This window comes from Lethenteron reissneri, chromosome 65, assembly GCF_015708825.2.
Source record: "Lethenteron reissneri isolate LAM-NWPU_2019-01 chromosome 65, ASM1570882v1, whole genome shotgun sequence".
Classification (NCBI taxonomy): Eukaryota; Metazoa; Chordata; class Hyperoartia; order Petromyzontiformes; family Petromyzontidae; genus Lethenteron; species Lethenteron reissneri.
Genome location: NC_083843.1, coordinates 6783450 through 6806307, shown reverse-complemented (window position 1 = coordinate 6806307; position 22858 = coordinate 6783450). Strand labels below are relative to the sequence as shown.

Genomic DNA, 22858 nt, shown 5'->3' with positions numbered 1-22858 from the left:
TGTCATCACTTGTCAGAAATTGTCAAATCTCACGACCACGTGATTAAAATAGAACAATAGGAAAATACCTCAAAATGGTAATATTTGTACGGAATGCGTGTAAAAAAAAGATAATGCATATAAAATGGTTAGAAAGCATCAACAATCGGATCTGTCGATCACGCGATAACAATAAAACATCCCGTCTCATGTCTCATTGGAACGCGACAATAGACAGCTCGTTTGTTGTTGTGTGTGATGCATTCAAGTTGAGATTCTTCTTCTTTCACAACCTGTACAAGGTTCAGTTAAAAATGGTAAGTGAGTGTAAAGTTAATGTCCCATCTTCTATCTTCTTTTTCCCTGAAAAATACCTCCAGTCCTACAACGAAGCGTAGAACGGCAGGCTTCGTCGACAGCTGGAGAGCGCTCGCGGCTCCCGAGTCAGCACGCTGCAAGTCAGCCGTTAGCTGCTGCACACGCGATGTTATCTGCACGCCAGGCTCGATCTGCAGCTGGAGCATGCTGCAGCACGCTGGCCCAGCACGCTGTCTGGCAGTAAACCTTGGAAGTGGCTTGGTTCGCGAGCACCTTCGGTCGCTCACTCTTGAGAGATCCCCCGCTGTGAGGCAGCCTGCACGTGTCCACACTCACTCTTCTGACCTCTCCACAATCTCCTACAATGGCAGTCAATGGGGCTCAACCAACAAAACTTTTCCAGTCTATAGCTTGGACAATATTTCATGCGCACTCCATATTGGTGTCTAACTCGTCTACAATCAACTTCTCGCATGTATTAGCTTATCACACTATTATATGAACTTTACTTCGCACATCTCTTAGCTTATCACAATTTCCAGCTTAATGCAGTACAACTTCTCGAAGTCCTTAACTTTGCAAGTGAATCAAACTATTAATAAAACGACGAATAAAACTTTAATCGATACTTAGAGTCTGCCTTAGTCAGAAATCAAATACTCTGCCTCTGCAAAGCTCACTCTTAGCCAAATTGCGAGTGCTATCCCCGGAGTCTGCCTTAACGGTACTAATGCATGCTATTTTTGTCTCCTCTTATATATAATTTATAGCTTAATTAATTCCCTAAGACACATCAAAAGCCCAAAGCTTCTCACGGTATCACTGATCTCGTGCATTCAGTCTTAGTTCACGTTTTGTTCTGGTCCTACAGACATCCTTGCACCTGAGGTCATAACCCCTATCATACTCCCTTCCTTCGGAGGTTTGTTCGTTTTGTTTGTTTCTCGATCCACTTTTGCTGGTGAGGATTGTGGCGGCAGCGTGTTGAGTATAGCGGTCCAGACCTCCCTTTCCCTGGCGACAGACTCCAGCACTACTATACTTTCCACTACACTATACACTACTACTATATATTACTATATAACTTTAGTTCTTCCTGGTGAAGTCCCAGGCGTTTGCCGGCCAGCTGAGCGGCATAGTCCTGTCAGTGTGTCCTGTGCCGGCCCCGGGGTCTTCACTGAGTGAGACGTGCTGCCCGGTAGAGTGCTAGGGGGAGTCTACCAGGGGGCATCCATACCAGGTACACAAACCGCCTCACCTAGCTCCTCTAGACCTGAGGCTGTCCCGGATTACCGAGCGCCTCAACCAATCACAGAGAGTGAGCACAGCAACCCGACGGAGAAACCTCATTTCGTCCCCTTGTACCCGCGATCTCATCCTTTTTGTCATTACCCAAAGCTCATGACCATAGGTAAAGGTGGGAATGTAGAGCTACCTGTAAACCGCGAGCTTCACTACCATGGAACGGTACAGTGCCTCCTTCCCCTCGGACACCGCACCAATCAGAAGGCCGATCTCCCGCTTCCACTTACCATCACTCGCTAAAGAGAACCCTTGGTACTTAACCTCCCCCCTCGCTTGGAGAGCACACCCCACCGTCTCACGGGAGTGAGCCACGACCTCAGATTTGTAGGTGCTGATCCTCATCCCAGCCGCTTCACACTCGGCATCAAACCGTTCAAGTGCACGCTGGAGATCACAGACTAACGAGGAGAAGAGGACAACGTCATTTGAAAAAACATCAGCAACACCACCTCCATGTCCCAAAACCAGATACTCTCCATACATCAGCTGCGCCTTGATATCCTGTCTATGAAAATCACAAACAGGAGTGGAGACAGGACACACCCTTGGCGAAGTCCAACACCCACAGTGAACGACTTTGATTTAACACCAAGAATACGGAAACAGCTCTTACTCTGGGAATAGGGAGACCGGATAGTGCACAAAAAAGCGGGAGAGGTGCATTATACTCCCGCAGCACCTCCCACAAGACATCGTGGGGAACACGGTCATATGCTTCATCCAAGTCTACAAAACAGAGGTAGACCAGAGAAGCATACTCCCATGATCCCTTTGATAACAAAGGGGTTTTCCTGGTATTGGGGATGTAATGATAGACCTACTAAAACTCATCGTTATGATCATGATACGTGATTATAACATGCGTGTAGAAATCATGGCAAGGTGCTCATTTTTGTGTTCTAACCATTGTGGGCACCTCGGTGGCTAGGAGATGTTAACTTACCTCGCCTGGAACGCAGTAGGTCGTGGGTTCGCTCCCAACCGTTACCCCAGCTGTATATTTGGTGTCTGTGTCTCTTCTCTCCCCATGGAGGTCGCATGGATTTTTCTCTGGGTCCTCCGGTTTTTGCCCTCCACACTTGGAATCAATGTCACGTGTTTAGGGTATTTGGCTGTTATATATGTCCACGTGATAAAACACTTTGTTGAGCTCTAATTTGTTATCGCTTCTGAAATACAGCTACTATATAGCTCAGTGTGCCCTCATCTGGGGAAAAAAGAATTTAGTTTCTTACCGCTCTCCTGACAATGTGAACAAATCTTGATGTTTCTATTTAGCAAATTATCTCTAACTTCCAAACCTAGATATTTTAATGCAGTAGACTCTCGATTATCCATGCTAATGACAGGGAGGATGGCAGCGGATTATCCAAAAATATAGATTTTACGCACATCTCTTTCCCAAAACCACTCATACAGGTATAAATTAGTCGATTTTTAAGCACATCTGACGATTTTGATTGTTACTCCTTGAATTTAGAACGAATACTAATAATTGACCGATCGTAGCGCGTGCTTAGGGATAACACTTTCCAGCTCCTGCGCATAAGACTCAGCCCACTAACTGGACAGCAGAGTCACGTCAATCAAAATAAATCAAACTCTGTCCACTGTTTTTAAAGATATGCAACTGCTGTGGTGTCGAGGCGATTACGTAGATTTCGGATGAACCAGGGCACGTATTTATTTGGTTTAAGAACGCGATTTGTAATTAATGGAGGTATGCGCACCACTTGGACATGTGACCGCACCCAAAATTACGACTCTTATCATTCAACGAGACTGCGTTGTCAGGGCTACAGCAGACTGCCAACTCCCTCTCATAAACTTAGCACTATAAACCACGCACGTGACCTTTGCAAGGAACTCGCAGTAAGAAAAAACACGAAGAGAAAACTTCCCACAGTGTCACCAAGCAATTGCCTAGTCTCTTCGTTTAGCATTGAATCCGGCTGCGATTTAACTGTTAAGAGCGAGATTTGTAAAAAAAACACCTTTGGAGGTGACAATGTAGACAAGAAGCTTTCGAACTCAGGCTTCTGACAAGAGTGGTTCGAGAAGCGTGACAAGAGGGCGAGGAGACAGGAGAGATATAGTGGAGAATATAGAGAAACAAGACAGATGTGGATTTTTCCCTCCACATTTAGAATCAACATCACGCGTTTAGATTTACGTGTCTGCTCTACAATTCCACTTGATAAGCCACTTCGTTGAGCTGCTATCATTTGTGATAGCCAGGTTGCTCTTGAAAAAGAGTTACACAGCTCAGTGGGGCCTTAACCCGGTGAAATAAAAAAATATAGTTTAAATGTAGTTGAAGAGAAAAATAATATTACAGAGCCGTCATAGGAGGTGAGAAAGAAGTCGATTGTCTGAGGGCGAGGAGTGAGGAGCGATGAACTTCATGACCAAGCGGAGGAGCTCGCCTGGGCTGGCGCTGAGAGGAACAATCCTACTGATGGTGAGGACTACCACTTATAGTTTCATTCACTTGTTCATTCATGTGTAATGTTAAGGGCTATAACCTTCATAGGGGAAGCATTACTTGAGGATGAATCATTGTTCCATATCCAGCAGTTGATGTTCTCTCTCTGGAGTGTTCTTTCCTTTTGCAGCCATTCCGTCGTTAAATCTCGACCTCCCGGCCATCATTCCTTCACTCTTTGTCGTGTCCTTTTTAAGCCCAGTTACTTTTCTAAACAGTCAAGATAATGTTTATAACCTTTCTATGTTCTCTAATCCACATGTTCCCCTTTCTGTCTGTCAACGAAGTTCCAAGCCTGATTATTTCCATGGTTTTACGTGCACTTTTCAATTTTTGCTGCATTTTTTCCATCAATGTCAACGATTCATAATGAGATTGAATTTCGTATTTTAACCAGGAGACAGCCCATTGTTATTCACTATCTCTGTCTCAAGTGGCATGACACAGTAATTTTTACGAGTAAAGCAAATATAATTTATTATTTAAGTAATCGATTACTCTATCCATTATCCATTTTATCACTCAACCAATCAGATAACACAAAACCAGTTGTGAGGAAGATGAAAAAATCTAACCACTTCCCATATGTGTTGTTGGACGGGAGGTGATGGGCAGGGCTTCGTGACGCCATTGGCATCATGAGCCTTCAGGGATACAGGACGTGAGGGCAGCTGCCATTTTTGAAGGGGTCTAAGTTATTGACCACCAAACAGCAGTCTTTTAAGATTGTTTGGCCAATTCATCAATTGAATAGAAGAAATCTTCCCAAACTCACCTCTGCAAAATCAGCTTTTTGTGTCGATCATTGCGTCTATCAGTGGTGGCAGAGAGCAAGGTGCTGATACCGGGTTATGATCCCACTTGCTGTAACGACCACCCAGTGTTACAGTGAGGGAAAAAAGTATTTGATCCCCTGCTGATTTTGACATAATTTCAACCGTGATGATGGCTACAAACTGAGTAATCATTGGAAAGATGTGATTAACCATGCAAAAAAGATTTAACTACACATATTTGGACCATCTTATTTGACAGACAACTATTCTTGAGTTACTGTCCAGGTTACTGATAGACAGCCAGTTTTGTTTTACCATGTTTAGCTTCTTTTTTCACACACTGGTTTCCTGCTATAAGTTTTACCCACCAAACAACATATCAGGAGGCCGTTTCTTCCTGACCTGCTTTTGTGCTTTTACCATCTGCATGGCAGAGGCTCGGTCTCATTAGCAGCAGTTGCAATTTGAACAACTCTGGCACCCCCCCCCCCCTCTCAGGCTCAGTCCTTTGTTATGTAGACTAACCGTAGTGCCAAGCCGCACCTTACCATAATAAAAGCTCAGTCCTTTGTTATGTAGATTAACAGTAGTCTCAATCCGCACCTTACCATAATAATAAAAAGTGGGCCGTTCCTGGCCCATTCCCCCCACACTCAACCACTATATATACGGGATAGTATATCTTGTATTCTCTCATTTACTTGATACAGCTATCGTGCTGTGACGGTTCCACCTGAAGACGGAAGCATGTGTTGCCTCCGAAACGTCGTGATTTTTATTTTATTTTTATTTTACTCTTATTAATTTAAAATTTTTACCTACGTGACTTTACCGAAAACCTAAGAATATGAATACTTGCAGTCACGAAAGCTTCAAATCTAGAATGAATGGGTTATTATTTTTTATGAAAGTTACTTCGCACATCTCTTAGCTTATCACAACTATTAGCTTTGTGCAGTACAACTTATCGAAGTCCTTGACTCTGCAAGTGACTAAAAATATTACGAAAACGTAAAATAAAATTGTCAGCGATACTTAAGAGTCTGCCTTAGCAAGACATCAAATACTCTTTGCCTCTGCAAAGCTCATTCTTAGCCAAATTGCAGGTGCTATCCCCGGAATCTGCCTTAACAGGAGTGATGAATATGATTTCTGTAAACTGTTACGTAGAATTTCTAGCTTATTTAATTAATTCCCAAAGACCATGGAAAGCCCAAAGCTTCTCGCGGTATCAATGATCTCGAGCATTCATCCGGTCAGTCTTAGTTCACGTTTTGTTCTGGTTCTGCAGACATCCTGGCACCTATCTGGCAACAAAACGAGAAGGGTAAACAACCAATTATCATATTTTTACTGGCAAATGAGGTTCCCATAGTGTAGATGCTTGCCCCTAGCTCTCATACTCTGATGGTGCATTGTCTTTGAGTTGTGCGCCTTTTGGCATCATCTGGTCCAACCCATGTGGGACTAGGCTCTAAGGAAAGCTGTCTCGGGTGTGGACCAATCAACTTCAAGGACAGTGCACATTATCAGAGTTATGTCTTTTGCTTGTATTTATGACTGCAGGTATTGCGATCTATGCAAACATGACTCCTTGTAAAAAAAGGTGTCAGTTTTGTTGCCAGATAGAAGGGTAAACAACCAATTATCATATTTTTACTGGCAAATGAGGTTCCCATAGTACAGGTTGCCTTAGTTAATGTATAGTGCATTCGTAAACATGAGCCAGGTTTACAGCTTCGGTATCAGTCTGTCTCTTTGCCGTTACAGTCCAAGGTACAGAGTTTATTGTACTCATTATATATGTAGGACTCGTACAAGTGTTGTCTTTATCTCTCTTTATTTTCCTCCTGGAGTCCACCTTCGCCGCGCCACCGCTCCGGGTCTCGGCGCGACCTCACTCCGCTCCGCGTCGCTCTGCTGCGCCACCGCTCTGCGTCTCTCCGTGCCCTCACTCCGCTCCGCGTCGTTCTGCGTCTCTCTACCTCACTATCGCTACGCTTGTCGTCTCTACGGTTTCTCATACTCTGCATCCTTCCGATGCATGGCTACCCTGGTTGCTCACTGCGTTCTCGCTACCACTGTCTCTCCATGCTTTACTCTACTAACACTGTCTCTCTACGCTTTACTCTACTATCACTTGCTCTGCGACTCCCTGGGCACCCTTGCTGCAACTCCATCCACGACGCCAACTCATACAGGACTCCCCTCTCTCTGTTGCGCTCTGGCTTATATCCCCACACCAATTAATCTGCCCTAATTATCTCTACTCCCCGCCTATCGCTCGCCCCCTGGCCCCCCGTGTCACGTGACCTTGTTTTCGCCGCCAGAGTGACGCCGGCTAATGCCCAATTACCTTTCCAGCCAATCACTAGCCTGTGTCCTCCCGGTTACCCTGACACCTGTTTCAACTCTTAACGACCCACTTCGCCTAAAGCCACAACAACAACCATTACCTCACATCACCCACTGTACTGTGCTTGCTCGCATAGCAACAGAGGCGGGGGATGCGTGGCGCGTTAAACTCAAGCCCTACATATATATGACCTCTCGTGAAATCTTGTCAAGTTAATGTTTAAACCAGGTGACAACTCAAGAGAACAGAGTCATCTTATTTGCAAAAGTAACCTGACGTTGTGGTGGAGAGAATGGACAATATTTATATGCAGTAGTCCCTCAGTTTACGTTTTTAATCCTTTACACGAAAACTTCTGCTTACCGAGATAACTGCTAAATTAATATAGGAATTACACGTTTAAAGCATAAAACCATTCCAAGATGATCGGAAGTTAACCTTAAAAACGTCCTGCTTCGTTTAAAACAAATTACTTTCCTATTCCTCGTTTCCTTTTGCGAATTCACTTATGAGTTGAAAAATAAGTAAAAACACTGAATATGCAAGAGAGCTATTTTCACTCCCTCAAGACCCACCTCTTCTCCCTGGCCCATCATTCCCTCTATCCCTAGGTACCCACCGTAATTCCTGAACCCACTATCCTCCCTCCCCCATACCCCATCCCTAATTCACCGTATCACTTTTAGCTACCCTCGTTGTGCAACTCATAACCCTTATGAATCGCCTTGGATAAAGGCGTTTTTTAAAATATAAGATACGATTAACAATTCCACTCGAGGTCTAAAGGCTTATAAATAGGCATCGCTGATTCGCTGAGGCATGCCGAGTCCCACTTACGAACGCTCGGATTTGCCGAAATTCGTGACCGCGTGTATAATATAAAAAAGGGGTCCCCAACCCCCGCCCGTGGACTGGTACCGGTCCGTGGCCTGTTAGGAACTGGGCTGCACAGCAGGAGGTGAGAGCGGTGATTCCTCGTGTCGCCCGCCATTATTTTATGGACTACTTCCGTCTGTGCCTCTTTCCCGCACTGTGCACTTGTCTCGGTCACAGTTTTGGTAATCCCACAAGCTAACCCTAGCCAAAATGAGTAAAAAACAAACGTCGCTGGAGAGCTTCTTCCAGGAAACCGGTCCCTGGTGCCAAAAAGGTTAGGGACCGCTAATATAAAACATACTGTTAATCAATGACGTTAACGTGAGTCAAAACCATAGGTCCTATGGGAGGTTTAACATTAACTGAAAAACCGTTAACTGATGTCACCGTTAATCGAGGGACTACTGTATATTAAAAATACAGAACACTGGGAAGACAATGAAAGTCACCCTATTGTGAATGTGATGAAGTGCGATCTCTGAATCACGTAACTCACCACTGCCCATTATAGCCTTACAGAGGAGGCACTGACTTTATACATAAATCAACTTTGGATGCCATCGAATGGATCACCTTCTCAACATAAAAGTTAAATATTTTGTTCTTTGCTTTGCACTTGCCATAAGAAAGAAATACCGGGAAGTTGACTGCTATTATCCCAATGAGTCTTACCACCACCATGGGAATGTGACATTAGCACCAAGAGCTCAGGGCCGCAGTTGAGATGAACGCCGCTCTATGGTTGTTCGAGCCAGAGACACTGACGTCTGCTACTGTGTAGGTTTATACCAGGGTTTCTCAAATCTGAAAATTCTGCGCAAAGATGTGTCTTGCATGTCCAAAATGTCAGACCTGTTCAGACCACCAGCTCAATGCCCACGATTGTGTGTTGCTCAACCTATTTGTTTCATGGCCTATGATAATTTTGTCTGTTGCAATGAGTATCATCGTCCATAATACGGGTTTTTTTGGGTTAGATCGTGGAAATATAATTGCGTCGTTAAACCTGCCACCACCCGACACAGCCAATTAGTAATGTTTATCACGTAAATAAAATATGCCAATTCGTTACTAGTACAGCACACCGGCGTGTTGGAGAGCAAATCCACAACATTTACAATCTCACTATGACGTTTATCCAGTAATTACAAAGAGCATCATTAGGCGAACAGCCTAATTGGCTGTGTTAGGTGTTGGCGGGTTTAATGACGCATATATGTACGCGATCTAACCCAAAAAAACCCTGTATTATTGATGATATTGGTAGTGAAAGCCTCCTACGTATTAAACTGAGTTCCATCGTCGTTTATTGATTTGAATTATTGCTGCCTTCACGCAAGTTATGGGTCCGATAGTGTAAACGTACAACTCCTCTCCATATTTGAGGCTCCCGGAGGCAGATGGCAACATCATATATGACTGTGCTGTACTGACGATTCTTAATGTGGATGAATCCGGTCTAGAGTTGTCTTTGTTTTATTGCTGTTTGTTGTCGGGGTGACCACATTTTCTCGACTGTGTGAGTTGGCATTTAAAAAAAACACAACGGCCACGCATTCAGTTATTTTGAGCTGTTGATCTGGATTATGGTGAGAAGCCTTTGTTCATAAAATGCTGCACACGTTTGTCTGTTGTAAATCTACTCGTGTTTGCTTATTACGTTACGGTTGTTCTGCTGTGCCTCCAGGCACATTCCGTTTTCTGAGTTTCTCATTCACAGGCAGTTATTAAATTGGTGGTTTCACTTAGTACATTCTTCATCTGTTGTATGATGGTTAAAGCTTATGATGTGAGGCCTAGTTTTTCAATCCACTCAATGGCCTCCTGAGATGCTTAGTGGAGAAATGAAACACCTCCCACAACAGATATTAGAGTTCAAGTTGATACGTTCCATGGTCTGGGAGTCATCTCTCAATTGTGAAGAAAGGCAGCCGCCATCGCCTGTGCTCTGTGCGAGTTCAGTTATTTGCTATTTACCGCCTTCGAGGGGAGGTCTACACCTGTGCTGCTGGATCAGTGATGAAGGTGTTGTTGGTTCTTTATGTTGCATGTGTGTCCACGATTCCATCCGCCTGGATAATAGGTTGGTGCCAGCTGCACCAATTGTTGCTGCCGATTTACACATTTTCCAGCGTGATGAGTTTTAAGCTCGTTACAAATGCTTCATGGTAACAACAGGGATAGGTTTTCTAAAACCACCAGCACTGTCGTAGCCACAAAGTCACGACCTTTACCCTAATCACTCCATTCTGTGTGGACCTTCTCTTCAGGTGTGTTGTGCACTGCAGGAGCCGTCTGCCGCCAAGGAGTGTGGAGATGGATTCTACAAAACACCACGAGGAGTCTGCTGCCGGTTGTGCCCTGCAGGTAAAAGCAACACACAAACACAGAGACCCCCAATCCCTACACCTCTGTGGAACGACAAAGCGTGGTGACCGGGTGCTTCCTGTCCCCACCAAGTCACAGGCCCTACTCCTGTGGAAAGGAACCCAACTGGGGCCAGCTTTTACCCCGTGACCTCATCACTATCAGGCTACAAAAAGTGATTCGATACTGAAGAAATTAGTTTTCTGTCAAGCTACTGTATTCTGAACAGAACTTAACACTGGTTGAATGCAGTGCAGCCTGCGTCTCTCTGAACCAACTTGTGGTCGCTGTGTGTTTGTAAAACGCTATTGCTCGCTCGCATTTCGTTGTCCTTCAGGGACGTTCAAGGTGAAGGACTGCACATCTGATGGAAGGAAAGCTTTGTGTGACCTGTGCCCTAAGGGCACTTTTTTGCACAGAGACAACCAGGACGAGAAGTGCTCATGGTGCAGCAGCTGTGGTTCCGGTAAGTGGCAAGACAGCAAGTAGGTTGCTGTCATATCTGCAATGTGTGTGATATTTATCTCATGTATGCATGACGGGTGTTCCTCTGGATACTCTCATTTTAACTGGCATGAAGCAAAGACAAAACTTGATAAGCAACTGACCAAAACATTTTGAAAGAGAGACAATCCCACCTCGAACTAAATATTCCAATTGTCCAAATCATGATCTTGTCAAGAGACAACAAATGCCTGGGAACTCTCACACGCCACAGAAGATGACATCACAGAACCACATTTTAATTCCAATTTGTAGGCCCCTTTATTCATACTATGGTTAGGCAATTGTGTCCTTCTGACAGACAGGTGGCATTCAAACTGAAATGAAATTTTCAAAATGAATTGGTGCAGCTACTTAACATCAACTCGGTATAATCACAGGCAGCTGAAATCCAGATTAAAATCCAAGATATTGTACGATTTTTTGCAACATACGTAGCCAACTGTGCTACTCTTAGGTTGTGTATAGTGTATTGTATAGTGTAGTATATATGTAATAGGTTCAACTGAGTCTGAGACGGAGACTGGGAGGCAGCACATTTATTCAGTTCCAACACACGGGGTAACTTTCCCCTTAACAGAATAACAACCTGTGGTGTTGACCACCAGGCTAACTACACTAGTTACTACACTACACTAGTTACTACACTACACTAGTTACTACGTAGCTAGTGTAGTTAACCTGGTGGTGACCACCAGGCTAACTACACTAGTTACTACACTACACTAGTTACTACGTAACTAGTGTAGTTAACCTGGTGGTAACCACCAGGTTAACTACACTAGTTATTACACTACACTAGTTACTACGTGTAGTTAACCTGGTGGTGACCACCAGGCTAACTACACTAGTTACTACACTACACTAGTTACTACGTAGCTAGTGTAGTTAACCCGGTGGTAACCACCAGGTTAACTACACTAGTTACAACGTAACTGCTAATTTGGACCGGGACCAACAGCTTCGGCCCGGGTCTACGTGTTCGAGACTCGTTGAACCGAGAAGGTAGACGAATATTTCTTCCAGGACGAACAACAACCACGGTCCCTCTCGGGTCCCGGCTTATATTCTCTGTGGTGTGGCCAGCTCCGCCCTTGGCCACGTCCACTTTCCAGAATCCTCGGGAAGGATCTGGGTCCCAATCACGTGACCACCCCTAGCCCCATCTTGGGGCCCCTTTGTAGACTTAACTGGTCACGTGTCCTCTCGGGTCAACCAGAGTGCCATGGTCTCGAATAACCTCATCCTCCGGCCGGCACTGCACGCCAAGTGTGGCACCATCGAGCGCTATCATTCAGCGCTCACCGGGCCCCTCTAGGACAGTACTACACCCACGATGTCGCTAGACTGCACACCATGCACTGCACCCAGCATGTCGACATCCAGCGATGTCACTACATATAGTAGTGTGCGTGTACGTATCCATAATATCGAATTTTGGGTTAGATCACGTGAATATAAATGTCTCGTTAAACCTGCCACCACCCGACACAGCCAATTTATAAGGCTTGTCACGTTAAGAAAACATACCAATTCGTTAATAGTTTAGCACACTGGTGAGTTAGAGAGTAAACCTACTACAACATTTACAATTAGAGTACCGTGACGTTTCGCTAGTAATTACAACCAGTAGCATCAGGCAACATCCAGAGTTATGGAGAAATCTTCGTGTTTTGGTCTTAAATAGAGGGGACAATGTAATGTCTTCACTTATGAGCCAATCCGGTGCGAACAATAGAGGGGGGTTAATGTATGCATATCAACTACAATGGATAACATCATGGGACCTCCTTTTCCAGTATTAAATTTTAATAATAGGGTTTTCCCATTTATGGCAATAAATCAGGTGTTAAGATGTTAAAACACCAAACTGAAACCTTTGCAAGAAATCATGTCTGCATTAACCACATATTCTTGTGGTGAACATGCAAACAAAACGACGTAATAATTAGTTGTGTAAAACGAATTATTACTGGCCGAGACTAATTGGAGAATCTATTGAAATTGAGATAAATACAATTAATTTTAACTGCTCTGACAGACTTAATGCGGCCTGGAAGCGTATTATTAAGTAATACATCTTACAACTGTATTCCTTATAAAGTAAACACATGCTAATCAACTGGGATTAGCTTTCTAATCTATTGTCATATAATTTCAATATCCCCCCCCCTCCTCCACCTCTGATCTCTCCAACACACCAGTGGGCTGAAGTTGTAAACTAATTGGCGCGTTGTTTACGTGACAAACCTTACTGTTTATGTCGGGTGGTAGAGGGTTATGACACATTTATACTTAAGCAATCTAACCCAAAAACCTTTATTATGAAATATATGTTGAACTTCTTTCACACCGTACGTAGCCAATCGTGCTAATCTGTGGGTTTCTGTGGGTCTGTATTGGTCTGGGTTTGTGTGGGTCTCTGTGTGTGTATGTTTGTTGAACTTTAGCACCGTCAACTTTCTCATTGCAGGCGAGGAGGTGGCTGTGAACTGCTCCGTGGCCCAGGACACGATGTGTCGGTGCATGGAGAGGCTCAAGAGAGATGGCGATTCGGGAATTTGTCTGCCTGAGGAGACACACTCAGGTAGTAGTAGTGTAGTGAGTCCAACTGAGTTGCAGACGTTGTTCCTTTTAGAGGCAACACATTTATTGTAACACCATAACACAAAGGGGTAACGGCCCCTTTACCCAAAATAGCCTAGGGTGGTGGCCACCCAGCCAACTACGCTATATAGAGGGGTTACTGCTAAGAAGGGTCGGACCCTCACTCGGGTCTCCGACGACGTGGTTGCCTCCTACGAGGGAGATCTTTCAGCTTGAGACGTAGAGCTTCCCGCTTGTAGGTGTTGAGCTTCCAGCTTGTAGAATGCAGTGACCCCCGGTCCCTCAGTTACTCGCCTTATATCCCCCTACGGTCGGGGCTGCTACGCCCTCGGCCCTGCCCGCCTTCTCCAGCATTCTCGTTCCCTCTCGATCCCTCTCAAGAGCTCTCCCCGGACACGTGATCACCCACTACCCCCCCCCCCCCCACCTGGGGCCCCCTGTCTGGACTCTCTGGATTACGTGTCTACAGAGTCAACTAGAGTGCCATGGCCCGGGGCAACCCTGCCCCTGGGCTGACACTCACCCACTTCCCCTCACCCACTTCCCCTCGTGGGATCCCCCACCACAAGCTTGCGTGGTGCCCTCACTATTCCAGTGCTCACCAAGCCCCGCTAGGGCTGGTATTACACACAGCCACCCACACGGTGCTGTCCATGTTGTAGAAACATCGAATGGCGCGGCCCTTCTAGGCAGGCACTATACAGTGACATCTCTGATGTCACTACAGTAGGATTACGAAGCCGCTCAAGTCAACCACAACAGCAGATTTTTTTTTCTCAGCTGACAGTGGGAGCAAGAGACAGCCTGACAACTCAAACAGCAGAAGCTGTCTGCAATAGAAGCACGAATTGAAATTCAAGCTAATGTCTATTGCAGGCTTCAGGGACTGCATGTATGGTCAAGCCAGCCATGTGTGATGTTATTAGTTTAATACCCGGTGCAATACTGAACACCTAATATTTATTGTCTCTACACAAAAGTTTTAGGCTGGAGTCCCCTTGCCTCCAAATCTGCACACTGGGTAGTAGCACGTTTCAGAGGTTTGTGGTTTAAGCCCAACGGCTACCCGAGTTGATTCTGCTGGTGCATTCAACAAAATAAAATTCACGATCTGCTTCATGGTGAATGATAGAGGTCTGGTAACCTTATTTGGAAATAGATGGCCATGTGTTCTGGTATCGCGGTTCAAATGTGAAAATTACCTGCAAAGTTCGTTCTTGGGGGAAGGCAAATTATCAAAAAATATCGCCAACAGCTATCCAACTGCTGCAAATGATAAGCTGTGAAAAAACGCCTTTACGATATTGTTGTGCTAAACAAACTATAGAAATAATGCAAAGAGCAATTATTTTATGGTTTGATAGAGGTCTGGATTCCCATGCATTGCAATGCATCATAGAGACCAGACAATTAGGCGAAGAGGGGACTGCTGTTGACAGCTTGTTAGTTTTTCTCCTTCATAAAATTTCAGACACCACAGTAGTCGTGTTGGTAACAATCTTCGGCTTCGTCCTGACTGCACTCTTGTTGTACATATTTTACTTAAACATGAAACTGAAGGGGTCGACTTTTTAGAAAAAACTGTAGAAATTATGCAAAGAGCAATGATTTTATGGTTTTATCTTGATAGAGGTTGCGTTAATACAACGTACTGCATTCGTATACATTGCAACGTATCACATAGACCTGACAAGTAGGCGGAGAGAGGACTGCTGTTGACAGCTTCTTGTTTTTATCCTTCATAAAATATTCAGACGCCACGTCAGTCGTGTTGGCAGCAGTCCTCATCTTCTTCGTCCTGACTGCACTCGTGTTGCTCATAGTTAACTTCAACATGAAGCAGAAGTGGTTGACTTTTAAAAGGATGTTGAAGCGATCCGGTAAGTGGTATTTTTCCATGCTTAATCCAAAGATCTCATCCTTGTATTGGGGATGAAATGATACATCTTCCAAAATAGCTTTTTACTCCCATTATACGTGAATTAAAATGTGCGGAGAAATCAAACAAGCAGAGAGACAACACAAAGACACACATAGAGAGACACACAACATAGACACACAGAGTATAAATAATGTAAATGTTCTTTATGACTCTAATATCACCGCGTTTAGTATTCTGTGTCCAATTATAGAATAGTTTTTCGTTTTGGACATATAAAAAAATGATACAACCATATCAACTGTGCTATGAATCAGTGATAACCTAATTGTATCGGATTTTTTTCAGACACTCCTACAAATTATGAGCATGATGAAAATCTATCGCTTGTTCATATAATGCGAAATGAACACAAGGTGCCATTTGGAGTTCAGGTAAACTCAACACAGCATGGTGGCATGATGACCCTTCATTGTGTAGGCGTACATACTAGTACAGTGAAGACTCTATCCCACAAACACAGAAATAATTGTAACCGTGTCTTCTCCACACGCTACAGAGGAGCAATGATAGCAGCGATACAATGCAACTCATCCAAGAGAACAAAGAGAATCTCAAGACCTGGATCGGAACGGATCCCTCGGCTTTCCTGGAGCATCTCAACGGCCTCAATTTGATACCACGGCGTGTTCATCAAGCGGCTGTCGACAAGGGCGGAGAGGAGAGTGTGGAGCTCGTATTGGACCACTGCATCAGCCAGGGAGAGTCGGGCTGTGAGAAACTGTGGGACGCCCTCTACTCTGTGAGGAAGCAATACGTGCAGCTGTGGATGTGGATTCAGAAACACGGTACGACCCACGTAAACGCACCACAAAAAAACTACGACTTAACAATTTTTATATTGCCAGGTGCAAGGGCCCCCACTGAGCTATGTATTTCTTTATTTGATAGCAGCTCAACGAAGTATCTGAGATCATCATCACGTGGAAATGTATAGCCGCAGCCAAATACTCGAAACATGTGATGCTGATTCTACAGCCTCACTCATAGAGACCCATACTCAGAGGCCTCCAGAGATCCGGAGGCCAAAATAGAACCATAGAGACCCACAGAGACCCATACTCATCGAAACCCATTCTGAAACGAAACTATTTTATTTTATTTTACCAGGTAAAGCCCAACTGAGCAATGTAGTAGCGGCTTTCACATGTGATAGATGAAGGAAGTGGCTTATCATCACGTGGAAGTGTATATAAGCAGTCAAATCCTCTAAATGTGGAGGGGGGAACCAGAGGATATGGAGAAAATCCACACGACAATGGGGAGAGAGGCACCGCAAACTCCAAATATACAGCAGAAGGCATCAGGGTAGGGATCAAATCCACGACCTCCTGTATACAAGGCGAGGTAGTTAACATCTAGCCAACGCAGTTTCCCACCAGAACATTGATACTGAATCGATTTTATTAGAGTCATGGAGGGAAAAGATATGGATATGCATTGCTTTTGTAATGCTTTCCAACACGAGCTCGTCCTCGGGGGGAAGTAATTAGCGACAATAACGCTCCGTTTAAAGCCGCCATGATGCGTGACTGAACAACAACACGTTACGTGTGAACCTAAATATGTTATTTGTTGTGCCTTGATTCCAGAAGCACAACTGTAGCTGAAAAGTATTTAAAATCAATGAAATGTGTTCAACGATACGTTTGAAATTCATATGAACCTCTGTTGACTGCAGGCGAGGCATTGAGGGCCATTCGAGATAAGGAGTCGGATCTGAAGCTGTGGATTGCCAAAGACCCCAAACATCTTCTGCTCCTGCTGATGAGCCGAGGACGAATCTCGAACGAGCTTTTCACTGAAGCCAAGAGCATCCGGGATGGCGCGGAGTGTGCGGAGCTGCTACTCAAATACTTCATAGAGAGAGGGAACGATGACTGCCTCAGGCTTCTGTTTGCTGTGCAAGCCGTGCGGGACGAGTATCCTGGAGTCAAGGAGTGGCTGGAAGGCCTTGGTAGTAAACAATCTTTGAGACACCTTCCACCTCTTTCATGTTAACCGGCCATCATCTCTTCCAGTGATATGTCCTGCCCAAGTGAAGCCGGTGTGATCTCAGCTGTGATGAATCGCACGTATACGTTGTGCACTCTGCTAATTGCTGTGGAGAGCCAGGCGCATTTATTTTATTATTATAAGTGAAGGCAATGATGCACAGCAGCGTGTAGACTATTCAGAGTAGAGGGCACGCCTCCAATTCAAATTTGGGGTGGACTACATGCTGCTGAGATTATACACTACATTAGCTCCATTGCAACATAAAAATGCAAAAGTAAAATGAATATTACATGAATGTAATATTAATTAATGTAATATTAATTAATCGACTGACAGGAACTCGGTTAATGTTAATTGACTGTTGATTGGGTTTTCGGTGGTGATGAAGAAATTCACAATTAAGACTTTAATATTAAAGTTGATTTAAATATGTATTATACTCATCACAATTGTTTCTAGACTATTAACACTGGTGTTCAATCCCATCGATAGGGCGACTGAGCTGAGGTGTTGTTGTTGTGACGTGGAGCGTGATGAGGGGTGGCGGTTCGTTGGGTCACGATCGCAGGCAACGCAAATGCCCCTCGAAAGAGACACTTTGAAATGCCGTTTCATAAACCTCTGGTGCTCATCTATTGTGGAGTCGCCCTCACTTCACAGGAGGACAGAAACACAACGCGGAGTCACAACTCATCATCGTTTCCGAACTTTATTATTGTTAGTTTAACACATAGTAGTCGTATAGGGCATTCGCGACCAAAATGTATCCACAATGGAGGTTTTTTTTGGGTGAGATTGCGTAAATATCAATGTTTCGTTAAGCCAGTAGCTACAGGCTTCGTGCTGCTTGGAGGTCTATTGTTAAGTTACACACGCCTATACAGATCACCATACCTGGATGGGGATTAGCTGTGAGCAGCCAATAACTGGTATTGCGATTTTTGCACCCAAAAACGTCAGGATGTACATACAATAATAGATATCTGTGGTCATATATGTGACTACACGAACCCCCCCCCCCCGGTTCTCGCACCTGATTAGCTCACAAGTGATGACATCACAGTTATCCCTCCTCGATTTAAGATACAAATATAATTTCTCCACAACTCTTACGAATTGGCTTTGTCGGGTGGTGGTGGGTTGAACAACACACATTCGTTTTTACGCGATCTAACCCAAAAACCTCTTATGGATAAAATATTCTAGAGGGCTAACATTATGTTCAGCTGTCCAACCTGCTCTCGTCCACTCCTGAAGGCTTATTCAGTGTGAACAGTGTCCCTTTTGTGGTGCCGCAGGCTTCCTCAGGAGACTCTCCACGTGCCCCGTGGATCTGAACAGCTACAGCGAAAATTTCCTCCGGGACAAAATCCGCTTCCAGACGAGGAAGCTGCTCCTGGCACTGCGGGACGACCTGACGCCTCTGGTCTCCCAATTGCATATCAGGAACATACTCACCGACAACAGTGTGAGGGTATGTCGGCAAAGATAATCGTATTCACATTCATAATCATCATTTATCATCTCATAAATAGGTTTTTGGTATTCGGAGACCGAGGTCTCGAACTGTTATAGCCTCGCGTCGTTCTCTCTGCTATCACCCCCTCGGTGTGGAACTCTCTGTCCCGTTGCACATCCTCAACATCAAATGCACTCTGATTTTTAAGCAACATCTAAAGGGTCAGGCTTTAGAGCAGCTGAGCTTGGCACCGTGCCTTTGAGATATTGACTTGTCTGCAAAATGTGGTGAGTTATAAATGTCATTATTATTTGGCCAGTATATTGAATAATAATTTAATGTTAGAGTGCATTTTATTTTGCAGATGTAAAAAGGGATTAGAGTTCCACACCGAGGGGTGACAGCAGAGAACCAACGTGAGTCTGTTACAGTGTAGTGTATAGTGTAGTACATAGTAATGTAGTGTATAGTGGGGTGTAATGTATAGTAGTGCATAGTGTAGTGCTATAGTAGTGTATAGTAGTGTAGTGTATCGTGACATCAGGCTGTAACAGTTCGAGACCTTTGGTGTCTGAAGAAGATTTGGAGCGACGATGCTGTGTAGAGTCCTACCATGAGCCTTCAGTGCAAGGCGAGAGTTGTGAGGCGAGGTGCAGTGGTGGGGAACCGGTGGTTAAGGGGTGATGACAAACGCAGGCGATTATTATAATTTGTCCTTGCTGGAGAAAGGGAGCCAATGAAGAGCACGGAGAGCAATGGCCGAGTCGAGTCGTGGGTTGGTGGACACCAAGGACGACACGAGGAAGGTTGTTCTGGAACCCTTGTAATTTGAGGACGTTGCTCGATGATGATTTGGATGGAACGACATTGCAGTAGTCGAGGTGAGGGCCGACCTATAACTGCAGGCGACGGTGTTGGCAATATTTATGGTAATGACTGGACGTGGGTGACGAAGAGTAGTTGACATGAATGTCCAGAGAAAAGGTTGAAGAATCCAGTGTGACAACGGTGAATTTGATGCGGTCCATAAGGGGAATGCTGGTGCCGGTGATCGTGATGTTGAGCGGAAAAGAGGGTGACATGAGCCGCTGTCTGGTCCCAATGAGTGTGGCTTCAGATTTGGCTGCATTTAAAGAAAGATCATGCGACCAGAACCAGTGCTGCGAGGCTGTTGTGCACTCTGAGAGATTTTCAATTCCTTGAGCATTAGTGGGATTCATTGGTGTATATAATACAATGTCATCAGCATAGTAGTGGTATTTATTTCCGAAACTATTAATAATTTGGCAGCATGGGGGGATGTGTAGACATCAAACAGTAGTGGCCCATGCACAGAGCCCTGGGGTCCCTGCACGAGTCCTTTGTGATAGTGGATGTGGATTCACCTTTTTGAAGAGGTGGTTCTCTCTCGGCCACATAGGATGAGATTAATTTTAAGACTATTTCTCCAATTCCAAAGTCGGACTCAAGAAGACTGGCAAGCTGGTAAAATTAACAAAATCGAAAGGTGATCGAATGCCCAGACCAATGAGAGCCGCGATTGCAGCAGAGTCGACGATTAAATTGCAGTCTCCATAGAGTAAGTCGGACGGTCGGCAGATTGACAGGGACAGGCGTTTGGCGACGAGGTAATCTGAGTCTTAATTTGAGCAAGAGTACGACTGTCACGAAAGCACTATGAATAGGCTTTCTAGGCTTTACAGAACATGTCCCATTTTGAGTCTACTGCAGAATTGGTTGACAGTGATAAATCATAGTTATCAGCAATGAGTGCTATGTGTGTGTCTGATGTAATTCCTTTTAGTGCTGGTTTTGTTTCCAACTTTTTAGGGGAATCCTGTGATCAATGTGGCCAGTATTCTGCAGGGGTAAGTCCCGAATAGCAAAATCAAATTTATCCAGAAGTGTTTGTTCATATTGGATCATCTTTACTAGAGTTATTGTAGCCACAGGCATTACAGATTGACGGAGCCAATTTTAAACTTTTGGTTGGGAGGCGTGAACAACAAATATGGGACCTTGTTGTACGTGTCTCACAATCACGCGCACCAAGTCAAACTTTTGTCATTAACGTTGCTTCACGGCTGAAACAACACAAACAGAGTGGTTCTGGAGTATTGTAGGCAAGTGGCTCTGAAGAATCACCATCGCTATAGAAACGTCATTCCGCTATGAACGTCGCTTCTTGCGGTCATTGGTTCACCCGCAGGAAGTGAAAAGAATGCAAGCTCGGCAAGGCAGCGAGAAGGCGACGCAGCACATGGTGGAGTTGGTGATGGCGAGAGGGCGACCCAGGGTCAAGCAATTCTGGGAGGCGCTGTGGGACCTCAGGGAAAGTTACCCAGACCTAAAGGACATCTTTGAGAAATTCTAATGGTTGGAACCAGAAAGAGAGGAAGACCTAACAGAGAATGGCTTGACGACATCATAACGAGATTGGTGCCAGAAAGATGTGGCCACTACTTGAGCAGATTGACACTACAAGACAGAGAGAGGAAATTGGAAACAACAAATCTTGATTTAAAGCTTTCGTGACGGCAGAAATTCATACTCTCTGGGTCTTTCGGTAAAGTCACGTAGATAGAATAAGATTATTATTCTAAATAGAATAATAATATTTTTATTCTGAATAGAATAATAATATTTTTATTCTATCTACGTGACTTTTCATACTCTCTGGGTCTTTCGGTAAAGTCACATAGATAGAATAACAATATTATTATTCTAAATAAAATAATATTTTTATTCTAAATAGAATAATAATATTTTTATTCTATCTACGTGACTTTTCATACTCTCTGGGTCTTTCGGTAAAGTCACATAGATAGAATACAAATATTATTATTCTATTTATAATAAAAAATATTATTGTTCTATTTACGTCACTTTACCGAAAGACCCAGAGAGTATGAATTTCTGCCGTCACGAAATAGAATAATATTTTTTTATTTTTTCTACGTGACTTTACCGAAAGACCCAGAGAGTATGGAAACAACAAATCATGAAATGTGCAGTGGACCACATCCTACGACGGGGCTATCTGTCCATGGATCATGATGATGATGTATGAGTTGTGGTGCAGTGGTTATCGTACTGCACTAACCACAGTGGCTAGGAGATGTTAACTCTTCCACCTAGTATGCAGGAGGATGATGGTTCCATCCGGACTCTGACGATGCCTGCTGTTCTATATTTGTAGTTTCCCGTGTTGGATTTTTCTCCCAGTTCACGTTTATAATCAACGTCACGCATTATTTGACTCCTGCTATAAATTTCCACGTGATAATATTAGCCTCTTCGTTGAGCTAACATTTGTGGTAGCCAGATTTCTTCTGAAAAAGAGCTACACAGCTCAGTGGGGCCTTAACCTGGTAAAATAAAAATTAGTTTAGTATTTTTCGTTATCTATGATTGTTTTGCTTATAACTGTGAAGTAATGTGTTCAACTAAAAGTGAGATTTATCTTACATTATTTAGAGTGACATGGCTATGGTACAGTCTAGCAAGGCAATTATTGGCACTCGCCAACAATCATGAGAGGGAATATTTTTCATGGCATATTTTGTGTACCGACGTGACTTTACCGAAAGAACCAAAGAGTATAGATTCCTGCAGTCACGAAAGCTTAAAATCAATATTGGTCTATGAACGTGCAGTGTTTGTGTGCATTGTGTTTGTTATTGTAACGTTCTGACCCTGACTGGACATCTGGTGAGATGTTAACTACCTCGCCTTGTATATAGGAGATCGTGGGTTTATTCCTGATCCTGACGACGCCTGCTGCTGTATATTTGGAGTTTGTGTGTCTCTCTCTCTCCATGATGGTTGCGTGGATTTTTTTTCCGGGTCCTCCGTTTTTAATAAATAGTAGTTTTATCTGTGAAAAACA

At 44.1% G+C, this 22858-nt stretch overlaps 1 protein-coding gene across 2 annotated transcripts; it reads left to right on the top strand.

Moving 5' to 3' along the window:
* Positions 1 to 3446: 3446 nt before the first annotated feature.
* LOC133359375 (uncharacterized) lies at positions 3447 to 21601 on the top strand. Of its 2 annotated transcripts, XM_061577773.1 has the most exons (10): positions 3447 to 4063; positions 10366 to 10462; positions 10800 to 10928; positions 13440 to 13553; positions 15328 to 15453; positions 15801 to 15886; positions 16012 to 16300; positions 17194 to 17469; positions 18809 to 18984; positions 21179 to 21597. In XM_061577773.1, exons 1-10 carry the CDS (start codon positions 3998 to 4000, stop codon positions 21341 to 21343), a joined length of 1524 nt encoding a protein of 507 aa, XP_061433757.1. In that variant the 5' UTR covers positions 3447 to 3997; the 3' UTR covers positions 21344 to 21597. The 2 variants fall into 2 exon arrangements, with proteins under 2 accessions (XP_061433757.1, XP_061433758.1); XM_061577774.1 differs by lacking the exon at positions 15328 to 15453 and having other exon boundaries at positions 21179 to 21601.
* Positions 21602 to 22858: the final 1257 nt, after the last annotated feature.